Source organism: Carcharodon carcharias, chromosome 12 (genome assembly GCF_017639515.1).
Source record: "Carcharodon carcharias isolate sCarCar2 chromosome 12, sCarCar2.pri, whole genome shotgun sequence".
In the NCBI taxonomy this organism is placed as follows: domain Eukaryota; kingdom Metazoa; phylum Chordata; class Chondrichthyes; order Lamniformes; family Lamnidae; genus Carcharodon; species Carcharodon carcharias.
The window spans coordinates 114,996,889-115,014,958 of NC_054478.1; the positions used below are offsets into that span (position 1 = coordinate 114,996,889).

The window sequence follows — 18,070 nt, forward strand, 5'->3', positions numbered from 1 at the left end:
TGAGCATGATTTTGGGTCAGGATACTGACATTGGAATGAAATGGGGGCCAAAACCCTGCATTATGTAGAGATAAGTCAGCTGGCAGGGATTTTCCTTGAATTAGTGGGCTCGCTGTACAATTAAAGACAGTGGGTGGGCCCAAAATGGGCAGGTCAACAGAAGCTCTTCCAGCACAGAACCAGCAGCAGGATGCCTTTTGAGGTGAGAGAAAAAGAAAGAGGCTGCTACTTTCTCCAACTTTTGAATCTCTAAAATAAAAAGCCTACTCAGCTGCTTGGCCACAGTGTGGAAGGGACGATGATCTGCAGCTATAGCTGTAATCAAGTAGGCAGGGAGAACCTCAAAGCTTGTCTGGAGTGCTGCCCCCCAACTCCCTCCCATCCCCTAAAGTCATGATAGATCTGATCAGCTAATTCTACAAAAAAAGATTTTTTTTCAAAAGGAGCTAAGGTATAGAATTGTTCTCTCATAAGGATGTCTTAATTTAAATCTACACATTGCAAAGAGAAACACACCTAAATAATTCCATTGATAAAACTATTGCATACATACCAAAATAGTACTCATAAGGATATTTTAACAGACCTCAATATTAAATCATCTTACTGACGGTTGAAATCCATGTAAATATCAGTGTAATACAGTATTTAGGGTTTTAGTTATGATGATAGATTGAAAATGTTGGGTTTTTTTCAGTGGAGTTGGGTGATTTTAAAAATTGATAGAAGAGGATTTTAAAATTAAGGGTTATAAAGTAAATATTTCTACTTGCGACAGCAAGTAGAATATTTGTTAGATCTTAAAAATGAGTAAAAACTTAGAATATGGAATTCTTTCTCACAAAATGTTATTGAAGCAGTCTATAACAGCTTTACCAAGAGATTGGAAAATTGCTTGATAGATAATGCTTGGGGCAAGTAAGAGCTTGGGTATGCACTAATTGTAGAATACTGGCATGAACTAGAGGGGCTGGTTGTGTGTTGTAACATTCAATAATTAATTGCCTAGAATTAATTTCTGTCCATTGACTACGAATGGGTGTGATCTAGCCCATATTCTTTGGCATATATATATATATATATAAAATATATATATTATACAACAAAATAAAAGTTTATATAATTCCATCAGTTAACTAATTTTAAATGCAGTGACTTTGTTTATTCATTCATGGAATATGGACATAACTGGTAAGGCCAGGATTTATTGCCCATCCCTTATTGCCCTTGAGAAGATGGTGGTGAGCTGCCTTCTTGAACTGCTGCAGTGCATGTGGTGTAGGTACACCCACAGTGCTGTTAAGGAGGGATTTCCAGGATTTTGACCCAGCAACAGCGAAGGAATGGCATCATATTTCCAAGTCAGGATGGCTAGTTACATGCTGCCCTTATCTTTCTAGATGGTCGTGGGTTTGAAAGGTGCTGTTCTAATGAAGCCTAGTGAGTTCCTGCATTGTATCTTATACATGGTACACACTGCTGCCACTGTGCATCGGTGGTGGAGGGAGTGAATGTTTGTGGATGGGGTGCCAATCAAGCGGGCTGCTTTGTCCTCGATGGTGTCAAGCTTCTTGAGTATTTCTTGGACCTGCACTCATCAAGGCAAGTGGAAAGTATTCAATCACACTCCTGACTTGTGCCTTGTGGATGGTGGTCAGGCTTTGGGGAGTCAGGAGGTGAGTAACTCACTGCAGGATTCCTAGCTTCACACCTGCTTTTGTAGCCTCAAGATTTATATGGCTAGTCCAGCTTCTGGTCAATAGTGGCCCCCAAAATGCTGATAGTAATGGTCATGCCATTGAATGTCAAGGGGCGATGGTTAGATTCCCTCTTGTTGGAGGTGGTCATTGTCTCGCAACTGTGGCACAAACATTACTTGCCACTTGTCTGCCCAAGCCTGTTGTCAGGAAGACATAATGTTATTGGAATTTATTGTAAAATAGTGGTATCTGTATCTATGTGTGTGTGAGAGAGAGAGAGGGAGAGAGACTTATGTGGATTAAAGACTGCTGGTCTGAAGGCTTTGATGTAACAGAGATAAGCTAGGTTTGAAATGCTCAGTACGTAAACATGGGGGAAGTTTAGAATGTAAGGTGTAAAAGGACATTTGCATTTTTAAATAACTAGATTATTTTCAAAGGAGGCATGAAATGTGTAACCTAGGCAGGTGAAGTTCAGAAACAGTGTGCTTATTTTTCACAAAGATTACTGGTAAAATTAGTACTACGTTAAATTTTTATGTTCAGGGAGGTAAAGTCCAAAGACATAGTGAAACAATGGGAATTTGCATTCAAAGAGGTAAATATGGATAAAGGAGAGAAGGCTGTGTGCAAGGGCAGGCATTCTAAGATCTAATAAGTATGAAATGCCTTCAGCATCTTAGCCTCAAACTGCTGTCTACAAAGAACTTAAGTTAAGGAATCTCATTTGAATTGGATTATTCAGTGTATCATATTTCTTTGCCTGGGCCTTTTAAAATTTATGTCGTACTGTTGCCTTAACGAAAGTGTAACTGGGAGTTAGATTAATTAGGGGATTTAGAAGTTATCATACTGGTAATTTGTAGATCTATGTATGTATTTAAAATAGTTTCTATTAATTAAGGTTTAATTTAGTTTTGAAAGAAACCTGTAAGACTCAGTGCTCATATTACCTCTGAAATCAAGGCACACATCTCGAAATTTATAGAAATTGCAAAACAAGTTGTGGCAGTTATTTCAAGTTTCCCTTTGGGATCTGAGCAGCTCAGCAATTACTGTACCATAACACCTAGATACTGTCAAATCCTTGCTATTGTTATGTAGGTGAATATGGTAACCATTCTATGTCCAGCAAGATCCTAAAAACAGCTAAAATGTTTTGGTGCTGTTTGTGGAAAGAACAAAGATCAGGACATCAGGGGAACCTCATCAAACTATGCCATGGAAATTCTGTAGAACTATAAAGCAGTGGCATTTAGTACCATCAACTTAAGGAATTAGTAAATTCAGTTATATTTTGTTACAAAATGAAGCACAGGTAAAATTAAATGTTCCAAAGTGTGTTAAAAGTATTCCCTGTATAAATGTGCCATCGGTACAACTAGTTCTGTTAAAGCTATTAAATCACTGAGCCCAAGACTATTGCTCATTCAATGCATTGAGACAACATAATCTCCAACATTTCTTTTTCCCAGGACATTTCATTTATTTTCCTGATCTTTTATCATCATCCAGTTGCCTAAGACATGTCATTTCAGTTTATCTAACATTTAAGCTTATATAAATGCTTGTCTCTAGAAAATTCACACGTGAGATTTATCACTGCTGGTTCCACCAGTTCATTGATCAAACGTGTGTTCTACACCCCCAAGGTGATAAAATACACATTAGCTACAATCTCTGGTGAATAGTTCAATTTCCACCTGTCAAACAAAACATGGGTGGATTGATTTGGATCTTATTTTCAATTTTTCAGTATTTTCCAATTCTTTTCAATGTTCATGGATTATTTAATGACTCCTCTCAAATTCATTCCTCAGAAATTAAAAGAAACCCGAGAATTTAATTTTAACACTAGTTTTATCAGGCACATTTTCCATAAACTTCAGCTTGTCCAAAGCTCCGCTGCCTCCATCCTAACTTGCATCGTCTTTTTTACTTATCATCCGAGTTCTCTGATTGACTATTTAGCTCCTGGACCAGGAACCCAAACACCCCAAATATAGAATTCTTACCCTTGTGTTCAAAGTCCTCCATGACCTTTCTTCTCTCTCTGTAACCTTCTACAGCCCAAAATCTCCATGTTCCTTGGCCTAGTGTCCCTGAGTTCCTTTGAGTCTCCATTGGTGTCCACAGCTTCAGCTGTCAAGGCCCTCAGCTCTGGAATTCTCACTCTAAAACTTTCAACTTCTCCCTACAACCTACGCGAACAAATTTTTGGTCACCTAGCTCACTATCAAATTTTGTCCAAAAATATTCCTGCGCTAAAGTAACCATGGTAAATTGCCAAGATTTGAATATTCTGACACATGGAAATCTAGTCTGGTTAAGTGTAATAAAAATGGTCAATTTGAAAAGATACTTGTTAGTACACTGTAACCTCTCCAGTCCAGAATGCCTAATCATAAGTGTGTGAACCAGATGTAAATACATACCTGAGACATAAAAGTGACAAAGCACTAACAAAAATTGTTTTATTTATCCAAATACTGTATCTTTCATTTTTCCAAAGAATTGCACTAAAATGACCAAACTACTGTATATCCTGGGTCTGCTCAAACTACCGCTTAACTCAGATCTCCAAAAGGAATTGAGGATCCAGGATTAGAACTACCAATAGGCCCAGGCTGGGGAAAGTAGTATGATAATAAAGATTCTATACTTATTTGCTAACTTTTCTTCCTCTGCCATCCATCTTGTCTCTCCTTATTTGAAATTTGTTGCAGCATGAGTGGCAAGTCTGAGTTGTGGAACCTGCAGAAAAAAATTCCAGACAACTGGTATTTCCAGAATTCAGCTTTCCAGACTGGAGAGGCTACAGTGCATATTATTACCAGGAATTCTGACATATCATCAGGAAAGTTAATTGTTTTTATTACAACATCTTGTGACTGTTATAGACACTTTAACTTGCATTGCACGATTGTTGCTTCCTATTAAAGGCAAAAGTAACCTTGTTTATGATGTGAAACTAGTTGCTCTTTTTTCAAATTTCTAGGGTAAATTAAATCAATTTTTATTGAGATTGCAACAATCATTCCTTTTTGGGCCCTTCAGATCAACGTTTGTAAAACAGTCTCAGAACTTCCAATTTAAAAAAAAAAGTTTGATATTCTTTTCAGTTCAACAAGTGACAGTGGCTGCTTCAGCTTTTTAAACAAAGTTTGGCTCCTTTCCATTTGCTGAAATGTAGACTGTTGTTGTTGTTCATCATTTTACTTACTTTTCCACTTCTTGCAATATTGACCTCCAATGCTGAGGAAATGATATGGCTGTTTTGGCAGGGAAAAAAAAATCTCTATTCTTTTTCTCTAATCTGTAACCCTGTCTATCACTGGGAGATTGAAACATATGGAAAAAAATCATACTTTATCAAATTGTATTACTTTAAAAGGCACCCCATATCAAAGTAAGCCCTAATTTAAACAAAACCTAAGGGTTAGGTTTAATGGTAAGGACTGTTAGAACAAGCAAGTCAAATTTCGCCAGTGATTCCTTGATCCCCCAACATAACTCCAATAACAATGCCAGACAAATTATGTAAAGAATTTTCACCAATCTTTGACCAGAGGAACACTTTAGAGAATTCCAGGTGATTGATTAAATCCCATCAGTACATTCATTGAGATGTTTTTGAGAAATTTTGATTGCAGTAATGTGTTTTTTTTTACCAAAAACAGTTAAGTAAGCTCCTCCTATGAATATTTGGATACAATGTTGTGAACAGGCTGTGTCTCTTTTCTCGAGAAGAGAACACGGAGGGCTGACTTAATAGAGTAGACCTTTAAAATTATGAAAGGTTTTGATAGACAGAAAGGGGTGTTACCACTTGAGGAAAGAAAAAAACTAGAGGCCATAATGCAAGATATTCACCATGGGAAATTCAGGAGAAATGTAATTTATTTGTTTACAGGATGTTGGCATCACCAGTCAGAATTTATTGCCCAGCTTAACTGCCCTTGAGATTGTGGTGGTGAGCCAGAGTGGTAAGAATGTGGAACTTGTTACCGAATTGAGTCACTGAGGTGAATAACATATGCATTAAGGGAAAGCTGGACTAACATATGAGGAAGAAGGGAACAGAGGGCCATGCTCAAGAGTTACATGGGCAAAGGCTTGAATGAGGCATAAATGCCAACTGCTGTATATTCTTTGTAAAGTTTTGGCATTTAGATAATAGAGGAATAGTTTCACACTTGAATGCATCTGCCTGATGTGGTTCAGTTTAGGATGGCCAAATGCTTATTTAAATTTGCACTGCGGAATTTTCTGGATCTTAAATGTCTTACTAAAATTAATTTTGCCCAAAACATGAAAGACTTGTTTTGTTTAAATTGGGGATTGTTTGCAATTCAAGAATAAACAATCCAGAACACCGTGGATGAAACAAGAGAGAGTGATGAAGAAGAAAAACAATGCTTATGACAAATGTCAGGTGAATAATAGAGAATCAGGCTTAATACAGAAGATTCAGAAAGGAAGTGAAAAAACAAATAGGAAAAGCAAAGAGGGAGTATGAAAAGGGATGGGCAGCTAACAAAAGGAAATCCCAAAGTCTTCTATAGGCATATAAATAGTAAAAAGATGGTAAGGGGTGGAGTAGGGTGATTAAGGACCAAAAAAGGGATTTACGCACGGAGGCAGGAGGCATGGGTTGAGGTATTAAAATGAATACTTTGCATCTGTCTTTACCCACACCCAGGAAGAAGATGCTACCCAGATCACGGTGAAAGAGGAGGTAATTAATACACTAGAAGGATTTAAAATTGATAAGGAGGAGGTGTAAGATAGGCCATCAATAATTAAAATAGATAAGGCACCAGGACTGGATGAGATGCACCCAAAGATACTGAGGGAAGTGAGAGTGGAAATTGCAGAGGCACTGGCCATAATTTTCCAGTCTTCCTTAGACCCAGGGTGATTCCAGAATGCAAACTTGTTCAAAAAGTGTAACAATAAGCCCAGCAACTACAGGCCAGTCAGTTTAACTTCAGTGGTGGGGAAACTTCTAGAAACAATAATTCAACACAAATAGCCACATGGACAAACATGGGTTAATTAAGGAAAACCAACATAGATTTATTAAGGGCAAATCATGTTTAACTAACCAGGTGGAGTTTTTTGAAGAGGTAACAGAGAAGGTTGATGAGGGCAATACAATTGATGTGGTATACATGGACTTCCAAAAGTCATTTGATACAGTGCCACACAAGGCTTGTGAGCAAAGTTATAGCTCATGGGATAAAAGGGAAAGTAGCAACATGGATATGAAATTGAGTGACAGCAGACATAGATAGTGGTTCATGGACATTTTTGGGGTTGGAAGGAGGTTTGTAGTGGAATTCCCCGAGGGTTAGTGTTGGGATGATTGCTCTTCTTGATATATATTAATGATCTAGACCTTGGCGCAATTTCAAAATTTGCAGATGATACAAAATTTGGAATCAACACTGTGAACTGTGAGAAGGATTGTGTAAAACTGCAAAAGGGCACAGACAAGTGGATGATGAAATTCAATATGGAAAAATGTGAAGTGATTCATTTTGGTAGAAAGAAAATGGAGAGACAGTATAAAATAAAGGCTACAACTCTGAAAGGGATGCAAAAACAGGGAGACCTGGTGTATACATGCATAAGTCACTGAAGGTGGCATGGGATGGTGAGAGAATGGTTAATAAAGCATACAGTATTTAATTGGGGCACAGAGTACAAGAGCGAGGAGGTTATGTTTAACTTGTATAAGCCACTAGTTCGGCCTCAGCTGGAGTATTAAGTCCAGTTCTGAGCATCATACTTTAGGAAGGATGTGAAAGCATTGGAATAAGTGGAGAAAAGATTCATAAGAATGGTTCCAGGGATGAGGAACCTCAGTTATGAAGATTGGAGTAGTCGAGACTGTTTTCCTTGGAGGAGAAGTCTGAAAGGATAGAGGTATTCAAATTCAGGGAAAATAGGGAGAAATTGATCCCACTTGTGAAAGGACTGAGAACGAAGGGGCACAGATTTAAAGTAATTGGCAAAAGAAACAAAAGCGACATGAGGAAAAACTTTTTCACACAGCGAGGGGTTGAGATCTGGAATGCACTGCCCAAGAGCGTGGTGAAGGCAGGTTCAACTGAGGCATTCAAAAGGGAATTACACTGCTACTTGAAAAGGAAGAATGTGCAGGGTTACAGGGAGAAGGCGGGTGAATGGTACTATGTGAATTGCTCACTTGGAGAGCTGGCACACAATGTCCTTCTGTGCTGTAACAATTCTGAGATTCTATGATTGATTCTCGAGAGAAAAATCAATTTCAATTAATTAAGAATGGTAAGAAATCCTAGGAAATTAATATTCTATGAGAGGACACTCATCCGTGGTAAGAAAATACCCAATCACTTACAGCACCAGGGTGAAAACTTGATGTGAGCAGTGAGTTGTTTAAATCATCCAAGACTGCACCTGGTTTACATCAACCACAACCCTAATGGCCCAGGAGGATTTAATAAGAGTGCAAGAGATAATGGTGAATTGTTGGATCATATTGTCTTGATGGTGACATCAATGGAGAAGTCTGGAGCAAACAATGCAGATGGCTCTAAAGGAATTAAATCAATCACAGCAAGTTCAACATTTAACACGAGAATGGCTGGACTCACAACTTTTAGTACAAAATTAGAAACTCCAGGGCAGGCTTATTTTAAAATTAGGTGTAGTATAATTACAGATGACTGAAAAAACCCGCAGCAGCAGTAAATTTTCTCATCCTCCTTACCCTCGCAGAGGTGTACTCCAGCCCCTCATATCCAAGTTTAAATCCTAATGCCAGTAATCTTACTGAAAGGACCTTCAGGTATTATTACATTGACTTTTGCAAGGCTAGCGCTGACAGAATGAGATCAGAACTCAGGACAGTCATGGCAGGCAAACAGATCTTATTCAATTCCTTGTAAGGTAGTTTAAGAACAAAGTGGAAGACAAGAAAGTCTGAAGCATTTCAATGAAGCCGATGGTATCCTCCAGTGGTATTTTGGTCCTCCATCATTTAACAAATTCGTATTCGCCCTCATGCTCCATCCCCAGAAGTGGGAGCCAAATATCTGAACGAGAATAATTTGTTGTCTGCTCCACCACTTAACAGCAACTGAAAAGTTCAAAGAGAAAAATTAATTTGTCTGCCCACCCCAATATTTTGATGTTATTAATTATTTTCCTATCTCTCAAGGTCTTCACAAGCCACTCAGCATTTTCTGTGCAATTACTCAGTTTGCTTTTTCCCCCATTAATGCAATCTCAGGTCATAGGACAAGGACTGAGAGTCAATTTTAGGAGTGAAGAGCCTCCATCAGATGAGACAACTGGCATTCCCCCCCTCTTTAAATGTTTATTTAGCAATCTGCTCTAGAGGTAAAAACAAAAAACTGCGGATGCTGGAAATCCAAAACAAAAACAGAATTACCTGGAAAACTCAGCAGGTCTGGCAGCAGCGGCAGAGAAGAACAAAGTTGACTTTTCGAGTCCTCATTACCCTTCAGATGTTCTGTGGAAGGGTCACGAGGACTCGAAAAGTCAGCTTTGCTCTTTTCCGCTGATGCTGCCAGACCTGCTGAGTTTTTCCAGGTAATTCTGTTTTTGTTCTGCTCTAGAGGTAGTTGTGTAGCTCTCATCACCAGTTCTCACTCTCTTGTCCCCTCTTAAGTCTTCATTGTCCACCACCCTAGTATATCTCCTTCAGTAAACAACAATTCATCATTCACGATTTCAAAGCTCTGCTAAATCACTCATGGATTACAAACTTTCCTACTTGCAAACTTTCTTCCAACCTCTCCCAAATTCATGCCCATTTTTTTTTCTGAAACCCTCTGGATCTCTCCAATTAGGTTTCCACTCCACTGCAGCACTAAAATGGTTTAGAGAAAAGATACAAATAACTTTTTCTGGTCAACGTGGAACCTTAATCGCACCTTCAGCCTTGTTAAATTAGCATGGTTTTGAGACTAAGTGACTCATGAGAAAAAAAATTGAACTTAACGAGCTGGTATTGCACCGCAATATTCTATGATTCCATAGACATTTTTATGGTTACTGAGCGCAACAACTAATCAACTACTGCTGTGAGCTCTCACCAATAAACAACAGACCTGAACCCACCTGAAACAAATGTCTATTGTCTGGGAACTGTTATCCTATCAGCTTGGCAGAATGAAAGAGTTTCCCTGCAATTCACCTCAGTTTAAGACATCTCAGACTTGTAATTATTGACATTCAATTGGACATGCTAATAGAAGAGGAAACTAATAAGGGAACAACATAAAATGTGGGGTTTCCATGGCAATTTTTTGAGTGTACATTACTCAAATCACACTTTAGGTAGGAGGAATAATAATCAGCGCATGTAAAAAAATTGAGTTTTTATTCTGATCTCTACCATATTAAGGTAGAAAGGCTCAAAATATTTACAAACATCAAAAAATAATAGGTGCTCAAATTTTACACTGATCTAACACTATACTGATTTTATCAGTTTATCAACATTTTATACTGATCTCATACGTAGAGCAAAAAAACATGCTTACCCCATTCTCTGTCCAGTCTACACAGAGTACTCTGTCTTCATGTGCGTTCATATCATATAAGGGAGCCTTACAACTAAAATAGAAAAGATAGATGAAGCAATTTATGCACATGCTTATTGATCGAGCAATCAATAGGCTTAAACTATAGTGCCAAACTGGGGTTTCAGAACATTAGCAACTTGACCCAGACCAGCCATTTTCCTATATTTAAAACCACTTTTCTACTGGCACTTATTCAAGTAAGATTGCAGGAGATCAGCATCCATGTCGTACTTGCTCCTAGTGTTTACTGAATCAGACTTATTTATCCCAATGGCAGATTTGTAAACCACTTCTTGTGTACGGACAACTCTTTTCCCAGGAAAAGAGAGCCAGTTTCAGCCTATTGATGAGTCCCAGATAAAATCAACAGTAACATAAAAGCAGTTTAATTGATAAATACACACACCTGATTCTCTACAAAAATGGAAAGAAAGCTTTATCTCTAGAGAGCCACTAACACAGTAGCATTATTGAAGGCCTTGGAGCAGGAAGAGCAGCAATATCAAGACTTGGGTGCATTAGTGAAAGCTGTATTGATGATTGCTGATTCTGGGGCTTACTTGATCCTGCAGGGGAGGGATTCTTGGCAAAGATACTTCTTATCAGTGCTCCATAATAAAATAACCAATATCAGGTCCCTGTCATATTTGTTCAACATTTAATTCTCTAGACTCAACAAGGCCTTCTAGTCCAGTTTTCCCTCCTTCTCAAAATGTATGCTTCTAAATTTACCCCTATCCTATTGTGCTGTTTCACTTACTAATGATCCAATTCATCTTTCTTTCTTCTTGGATATTTGCTCGTTCACTTCATCCCAAGAAATGCGATCCTCCTTACTCCTCTAACTTCTGCCCTTTCATCTGATTTCTCTAAAATAGAAGCTACAACTAATCTCATATTATTGAAAATTCTGGAATCTTTTGAATCTTTTTGTGCCTGGCCATTTCACTGGTGAATTTTTGTCTTGTGACACTAGTCATCACGATGACATCTCTAAAACATGAACAGAGTTTGGTAACATGCACTTTAAAATAATTTACAATTCAATGATCTTACACCAGTCTGTACTGTTAGCAAATGTTAATCAGAGTGGAATGCTGCAACTGGCATAAGCCAACTGGGTTAGGAAGGTAGAGAAAGGAAAAAAGAGATGGAGTGTAAAGTGGAATGATATGCAGTGATCCTTGCCAGGAATGTATGTGTGGACACCAAGTAAGGACAAAGTCAGCTCAGCCGTGCTTCCAAAGTTCAACACATGCTGTCCAGGCCCTACACATGAAGAATGGCCATTTGGCTGAAATGCTGGGAGACTAATACTGCCAGTGGAACTGCATCCAATTGGGGAAAATTAATGGAGCATGAAATATTTTTTCCAAAACAGTGTTAAATAATTTTAATCAAGGCCATTTACTTATGTTCACTTGTGAAGCTTTCTGTAATCGCCACAATAGAATCAAGATGCACATTAGCTTTGACTCTCATTCTGGAGACTGGTTTTCTTGCTGCCACTGTGAAACTATACCTGACTGGCTTGTTCTAAAGTAGTTCCACTGGTGGCAATGGTTACCCTGATGACAGCATCTTAGTTTTGCAGAAATAATTTCAATCCAGCTTCTGTGGATCTCTGTCCTGCCAAAAAACAAAGTTAATTCTCAATATACCTTCTTACATCCCACAGCTTGACCAATTTATCGAAGGAGCCTGAAATCAACTGATTCTCATGTATGGGTGACCATTTCACTGCCGTTACCCATCCATTGTGTGAAGTTAGGGACAGCAGTACTAGAGATCCATCTGCAGGGGAGAGAGAAGAGAAAGTAATTATAGAGTGCGGTAGCCCTAACCCCTTCCAGGTTATTTTGCCCAAAACACAAAAAGCACTTCCTTTATATATTACAGAGAATGAATTAATTAATGTAGACAGGAAAGAATCATTTAGATAGCCTTGTACCAAGGCATGGATTTGTATAGAGCCTTTGTGACCTGGAATTAAGCAGCTGCTTCAGTTGTTGTCATTGTCTACATTAGGAGGCAATATCAGAATAAGTTCACTTACAATCCCCTTAAGTTAATGGATGCTTTGAGAACCAGTCAAAACAATGAAAAACTAAACAAGGCAGCAGGTTGTTCTCCACCATCAGCATCCTTGTGATACTGTATAAATCAGAAATGAATGGGACATTGTAAAATTTAGGAACATAAGGACTTGGAATCAGGAGTCAGCAATACGGTCCTTCAAGCCAGCTCTGCCATTCAATTAGATCATGGCTGATCTGGCTGTGGTCTTAACTCCACTTTCTTGTCTGGCCCCAATAACCCTCGACTCTCTTGACTATCAAAAATCTATCCAACTCAGCCTTGAATAAATTCAATGACTCAGCCTCCACTGCTTTCAGAAGATGAAAATTCTACATACTAACGACTCTCAGAGAAAAAATTTAACCTCATCTCAGTCTTAAAATCTCTTATTCTTAAACTGTGTCCCCTGATTCTAGTCTACCCCATGAATGGAAACATCCTCCCGATATCCAGTCCCCTCAGGATTTTATATGTTTCAATGAGATTACCTCTCATTCTTCTAAACTCCAATGGGTACAGGCCCAACTGTTCAACTTTTCTTCATAGGATAACCCCTTCATCCGAGGAATGAGTCAAGTTAACCCTCTCTGTACTGCTTCTAATGCAATTATATTTTTTTTCAAATAAGGAGACCAAAAGTGTACACAGTATTTCAGATGATACACACAAGACATGTTTTAAATACAAGGCCAATTACATTCCTTATTGCCTGAAATGCACAAAATGGATCAAGAGTGGAGTCCACAAGGGTATAGCTTTCTAATGCCTGCACTGCAACAATTTTTTCCAGCTACTGAATAATTAAATGAAGTTGCCAGGCATATAAAATATTCGAACTAATGACCAAATAATTGGTTGGCACAGATTCATGACAAATCTTCTATATGATGGGCTCTAGCCATTTTCTGCACCAGGCAGTAAATGGAAATAAAGCACTTTCCATGGCAATTGTCAGGCGGGATTACTCCCTGTAACTTGTCCAAGCAAGCTTTGACCAAGGAATGATTAAAATCTGCCAGAGTACTTATTCCTGGCCGCTATCCACTGACTTCTATCAGAAAGTGCACACAAGGAGATTTAGATGTGGCCACGATCAGGCTTCAATGCCTGCCATCATCAAATAACCTGCTACTGAGGCATTCCAAATCCATATAAACGATGACTCCTTGGGCTGCCAGTGTTCATGGAACCATATCTCAACAGAATTCAGTGCTTTGTGATGGTCCTGGTAGGTGGGTGAAATGTATATATAGTCTACTGTATATTGTGTAACTCTCTGGGTTGATCAAAGGTCACTTCATCCTTGAATGTACATAATGGAGAAGAGACCTGATTGCAATGCAAACCAAGTGAATAGTCTGGAATTTGAAAAGTACAGGATGGAATTTGATGTAGTGGGGAAAAGAGATGCTCCTTTTTCTGTCTTTTTTCAGTCGACAGTAGCTGGTGAGTCTTCTTTTGTCTCCAAGCTAGGAGAGTGAACTTTCTATTACTTTAGCTGTGTAAATTATTAATTGACTAATTAAACAAATAAGGTTAGACAGCCATGGCAGGGATGGTCCTATGCCGTGACTGCAGCATGTGGGAACCTAAGAAATACATCTCAACCTCGGACAACCATATCTGCAATATGCGTCTGCAAATTGAGCAACTTTGGCTCAGAATTGCTAAACTGGAGTCTGAGTTGCAGACATCGCAGGGCATCAGGGAAGGGGAGAGTTACCTAGACACTTTGTTCCAGACGGCTGTCACATTCTTTAGGCTAGACAGAACTTTAGAGTTGGTCAATGGTCAGGGACAAGAGGGTAAAATGGTAAAAGGAGGTCTAACTGCAAGTCATGCAGGCATGAAGGGCCAGCATGTTGTGATGGAGGAGCCTCAGCTCTTGACTTTGACCAGCAGGTGCTAGATCCTTGCTACCTGAGTGGATGAGGAGGGCTGAAGGGTAGATGCGCGAAATGACCATGGCGCAGGATACTATTTAAATGGGGTGAGCGACAAGGAATGTGGTAGCGTTGGGGGGCAGTATAGTCAGGGGGACAGATGCTGTTCTCTGCAGCCATGACCGGGGGCTTTAAAGATTATGTTGCCTGCCCAGTGTCAGAGTTAAGAACATCTCCTCAGGAATAGAGTGGGAGTGGGGGGATCCAGTTGGCGTGGCCCACATGGGAATGATATAGGTAGAACCAGAAATGATGTTCTGCTGAGAGAGTTTGAGGAGTTAGGGTCTAAATTAAAATGCAGAGCATCAAAGGTAATCATCTCTGGATTATTATCTGGGCCACGGGCCGATTGGCATAAAGTCAAACAGATTATAGAATTAAACACATATCTCAAAGACTGGTGTGGGAAAGAGAGGTTTGATTCATGGGGCACTGGTATTAGTACTCAGGAAAGAAAGAGCTAATCCGTTGGGATGGACTCCATTTAAACTGGGCTGGGATCAGTGCCCTGGCCAACTGGATAACTAGGGCTGTGGACAGGGCCTAAAACTAACAGAGGTGGTGGGGTGGCAGTGGGGGATGTGGTGGGAGGGGATTCAGGTGAAGGGAGATTTAGAAATCAAAGGAGAGAAGTCAAGGCAATGGAACAGTGTTGCGATATGGGCGAAGACTGGAGTGGGACAGGAAGGGACAGAGAGCTTATCATCAGTGCGAAGGTCCATGTGGGAAATAATGGTTAAAAAAAATGAAATCAAAGTCTCCTTATATGAATGTGCACAGCATGCGCAGTAAGATAGGTGAACTAGTTGCACAAATAGAGGAAAATAGTTTGGATTTAATTGTTATTACAGAGAAATGGTTACAAGATGACCAAAATTGGGAAACAAATATTTCAAGGTACACAATATTTCGCAAAGACAGACAAAATGGCAAAGGAGGCAGGGTAGCCCTGATAGTAAAGGATAATATAAAGAGAGGTTTCGATTCATGGGGCACTGTTATCAGTACTCAGGGAGAAGGGAGCTATTCTCTTGGGATGGGCTCCACTGAAACTATAAAGGATGACGTAAGGGCATTACTGAGAAAGGATCTGGGCTCAGAAGATCATGAAGCAGAATCAGTATGGGTGGAGTGGGAGTAGTTTATAGGCCCCTTAATAGTAGTTATATCATTGGACAAATCATTAAACAAAATTTAATGGAGCCTATTACAATGGCAATGTAATAATTCCTTCACTGTCGCTGGGACAAAATCCGGGAACTCCCTCTCTAAACAGCACTGTGGGTGTACCTACACCACATGGACTGCACTAGTTCAAGAAAGCAGCTCATCACCACCTTCTCAAGGGCAATTAGGGATGGGCAATAAATGCTGGCCCAGCCAGTGAAGCCCACATCCCTTGAATGAATAAATATTTTAAAAAAATAATTGTGGGGCGAGTTTAATCTTCATAAAGACTGGAGCAATCAAATTGATCTGGAAGATGAGTTTGTAGAATATTTTCAGGATAGTTTTCTGAAGCAATACGTTATAAAACCAATTAGGGAAAAAGCTATTTTAGATCTAGTATTGTGGTTTGAGGGAAGGTTAATTAGTAATGTCAAAGTAAAAGATCCACAGGGAAATAGTGATCATGCTATAGTTGAATTCCAAGTTAAGTTTCAAAGTGACATATCCTAATCACAAACAAGAATCTTAAACTTAAATAAAGCCAATTACATAGGTATGAGGGGAGAGCTGGCTAAGGATGATTGGGTAAATAGACTAGAGTGTGAAGGGAAATGTTTAAAGGAACAATTCAAAATATTCAACAAAATATATTCCATTAAGAAACACAAATTCAGCAAGAAAAACCACCAAAAAGTTGATAAGAGAAAAAAACAGAATGAGTGTAAACTAGCCAGAAATATAAAAATAGATTGTCTTAAAAATATATAAAAAGGAAAAGATTACATCAAGGAAACGTTAGTCCTTTTGAAGCAGAAGGAGGAGAAATCATGCCGAATGACAAAAGCATTGAACAAATACGTTGTGTCTGTCTTCATGGTAGAAGACACAAGTTGCATATCATAAATAGAGGGTAAACTAAGGAGGTAAAAAGATTAAGGTAGTTAATATCAGCAGAGAAAAAGTATTGGAAAAAATTATGGAACTAAAATCCAACAAATCCTTCGGACCTGAAGGCCTACATCCTAGAGTTCTAAAAGACAGAGCTGCAGAGACAGAAGATGCTCTTGGGTATGATTTTCCAGAATTGCTTAGATTCGGGAACAGTTCCATTAGCTTGGAAATTGGCAAATGCAATCTGCTTTTCGAGAAAGGAGGGAGAGAGAAAACAGAGAACTACAGGTCAGTTAGCCTAACATCAAGTCATTGGAAAAATTCCAGAATCTATAATTAAGAAAGTCTTAACAATGCACGTAGAAAAGCAAAGTATGATTAGAATAAGTCAACATGGTTTACCGAAGGGAAATCCTGTTTGGCAAATTTATTAACGTTTTTTGAGGATGTAACTGGTAGGATAAAGGGGAACCTTTAGATGTGGTACACCTGGACTTCCAAAATGCATTCGATAAGGTGTCACACAAAAAATTAATACACAAGCCAAGAGCTCATGGAGTTGAGAATGCATACGGGAGATTTTCAAATTGGCAGGCTGTGACAAGTCCAGTGCTGCAAGGATCAGTACTGGGGCCTCAGCCATTTACAATCTATATTAATGACTTAGATGAAGAGACAGAGAGTAATGTATGTTAAGTTTGCTCACGATACAAAGCTAGGTGGGAATGTAAGCTGTGAGGGGGACACAGAGAGGCTGCAAAGAGATATAGACAGGTTAAGAAAGTGGGCAACATGATGGCAGATTGAGTATAACATGGATAAGTGTGAGGTTATTTACTTTGGTTGTAAGAATAGAAAAGCAGAATATGTTTTGTAAGATGTGAAACCTGTAAATGTTGATGTTCAGAAAGACTTGGGTGCGCTCGTACAAAGAACGCAGAAAGTTATCATACAGGTACGACAAGCAACTAGAAAGGCAAATAGCGTGTTGGCCATTATTGCAAGGGAATTGGAGTACAGGAGTATTTAAGTCTTGCTACAATTGTACAGGGCTTTGTTGAGACCACATCTGGAATACTGTATACAGTTTTGGTCTCCATATTTAAGGAAGAATATACTTTGGAGGTGGTACAGCGAAGGCTCATTGAACTGGTCCCTGGTGAGAGGGTTGTCCTATGATGAGAAGCTGAGCAAATTGGGCCTATATTCTCTGGAGTTTAGAGGAATGAGAGGCGATCTCATTGAAACATATAGATTCTGAAAGGGCTTGATAGGGTAGACGCTGAGAGATAGTCTTCACTAATCAGGGAAATCCAAAATATGGTCTCAGGATAAGGGGTCAATTATTTAGGACTGAGGAAAGGAGAAATTACTTCACTCAAAGGGTTGGAAACCTTAGTAATTTCTACCCCAAATGGTTGTGTAAAATCCTGTTTCGAATACATCTGAGGTTGGGATGGACAGATTTTTGGTCTCTCAGGAAATCAAGGGATATGGGTGCTGGCATGATTGTATTGAATGGCGGAGCAGACTTGACGTTCTATTCATGCTCCTATTTCCTGTGTTCTTGAAATCAAACCTAAATGTACTTAAATTCTGATAAAACACTCAGCTTTCAACACTATGACATAGCAATGCACCCTTTACTAGGCTAAATAACTCAATTACATTCACATTCTATGCAAGA

General features: G+C 39.0%; 1 protein-coding gene across 1 annotated transcript in view; it reads right to left on the minus strand.

Moving 5' to 3' along the window:
• Positions 1-4,160: 4,160 nt before the first annotated feature.
• The window catches only part of wdr12 (WD repeat domain 12), a 65,605-nt gene continuing 51,695 nt past the window's right edge, over positions 4,161-18,070 (minus strand). Inside the window, exons 11-13 of the mRNA XM_041200938.1 lie at positions 11,962-12,094; positions 10,259-10,331; positions 4,161-8,826 (exon numbers count right to left, since the gene is read on the minus strand). Of these exons, the coding sequence (XP_041056872.1) occupies positions 8,749-8,826; positions 10,259-10,331; positions 11,962-12,094 (284 nt within the window). The 3' untranslated portion in view covers positions 4,161-8,748. The remainder of the gene's footprint in view (positions 8,827-10,258; positions 10,332-11,961; positions 12,095-18,070) is intronic.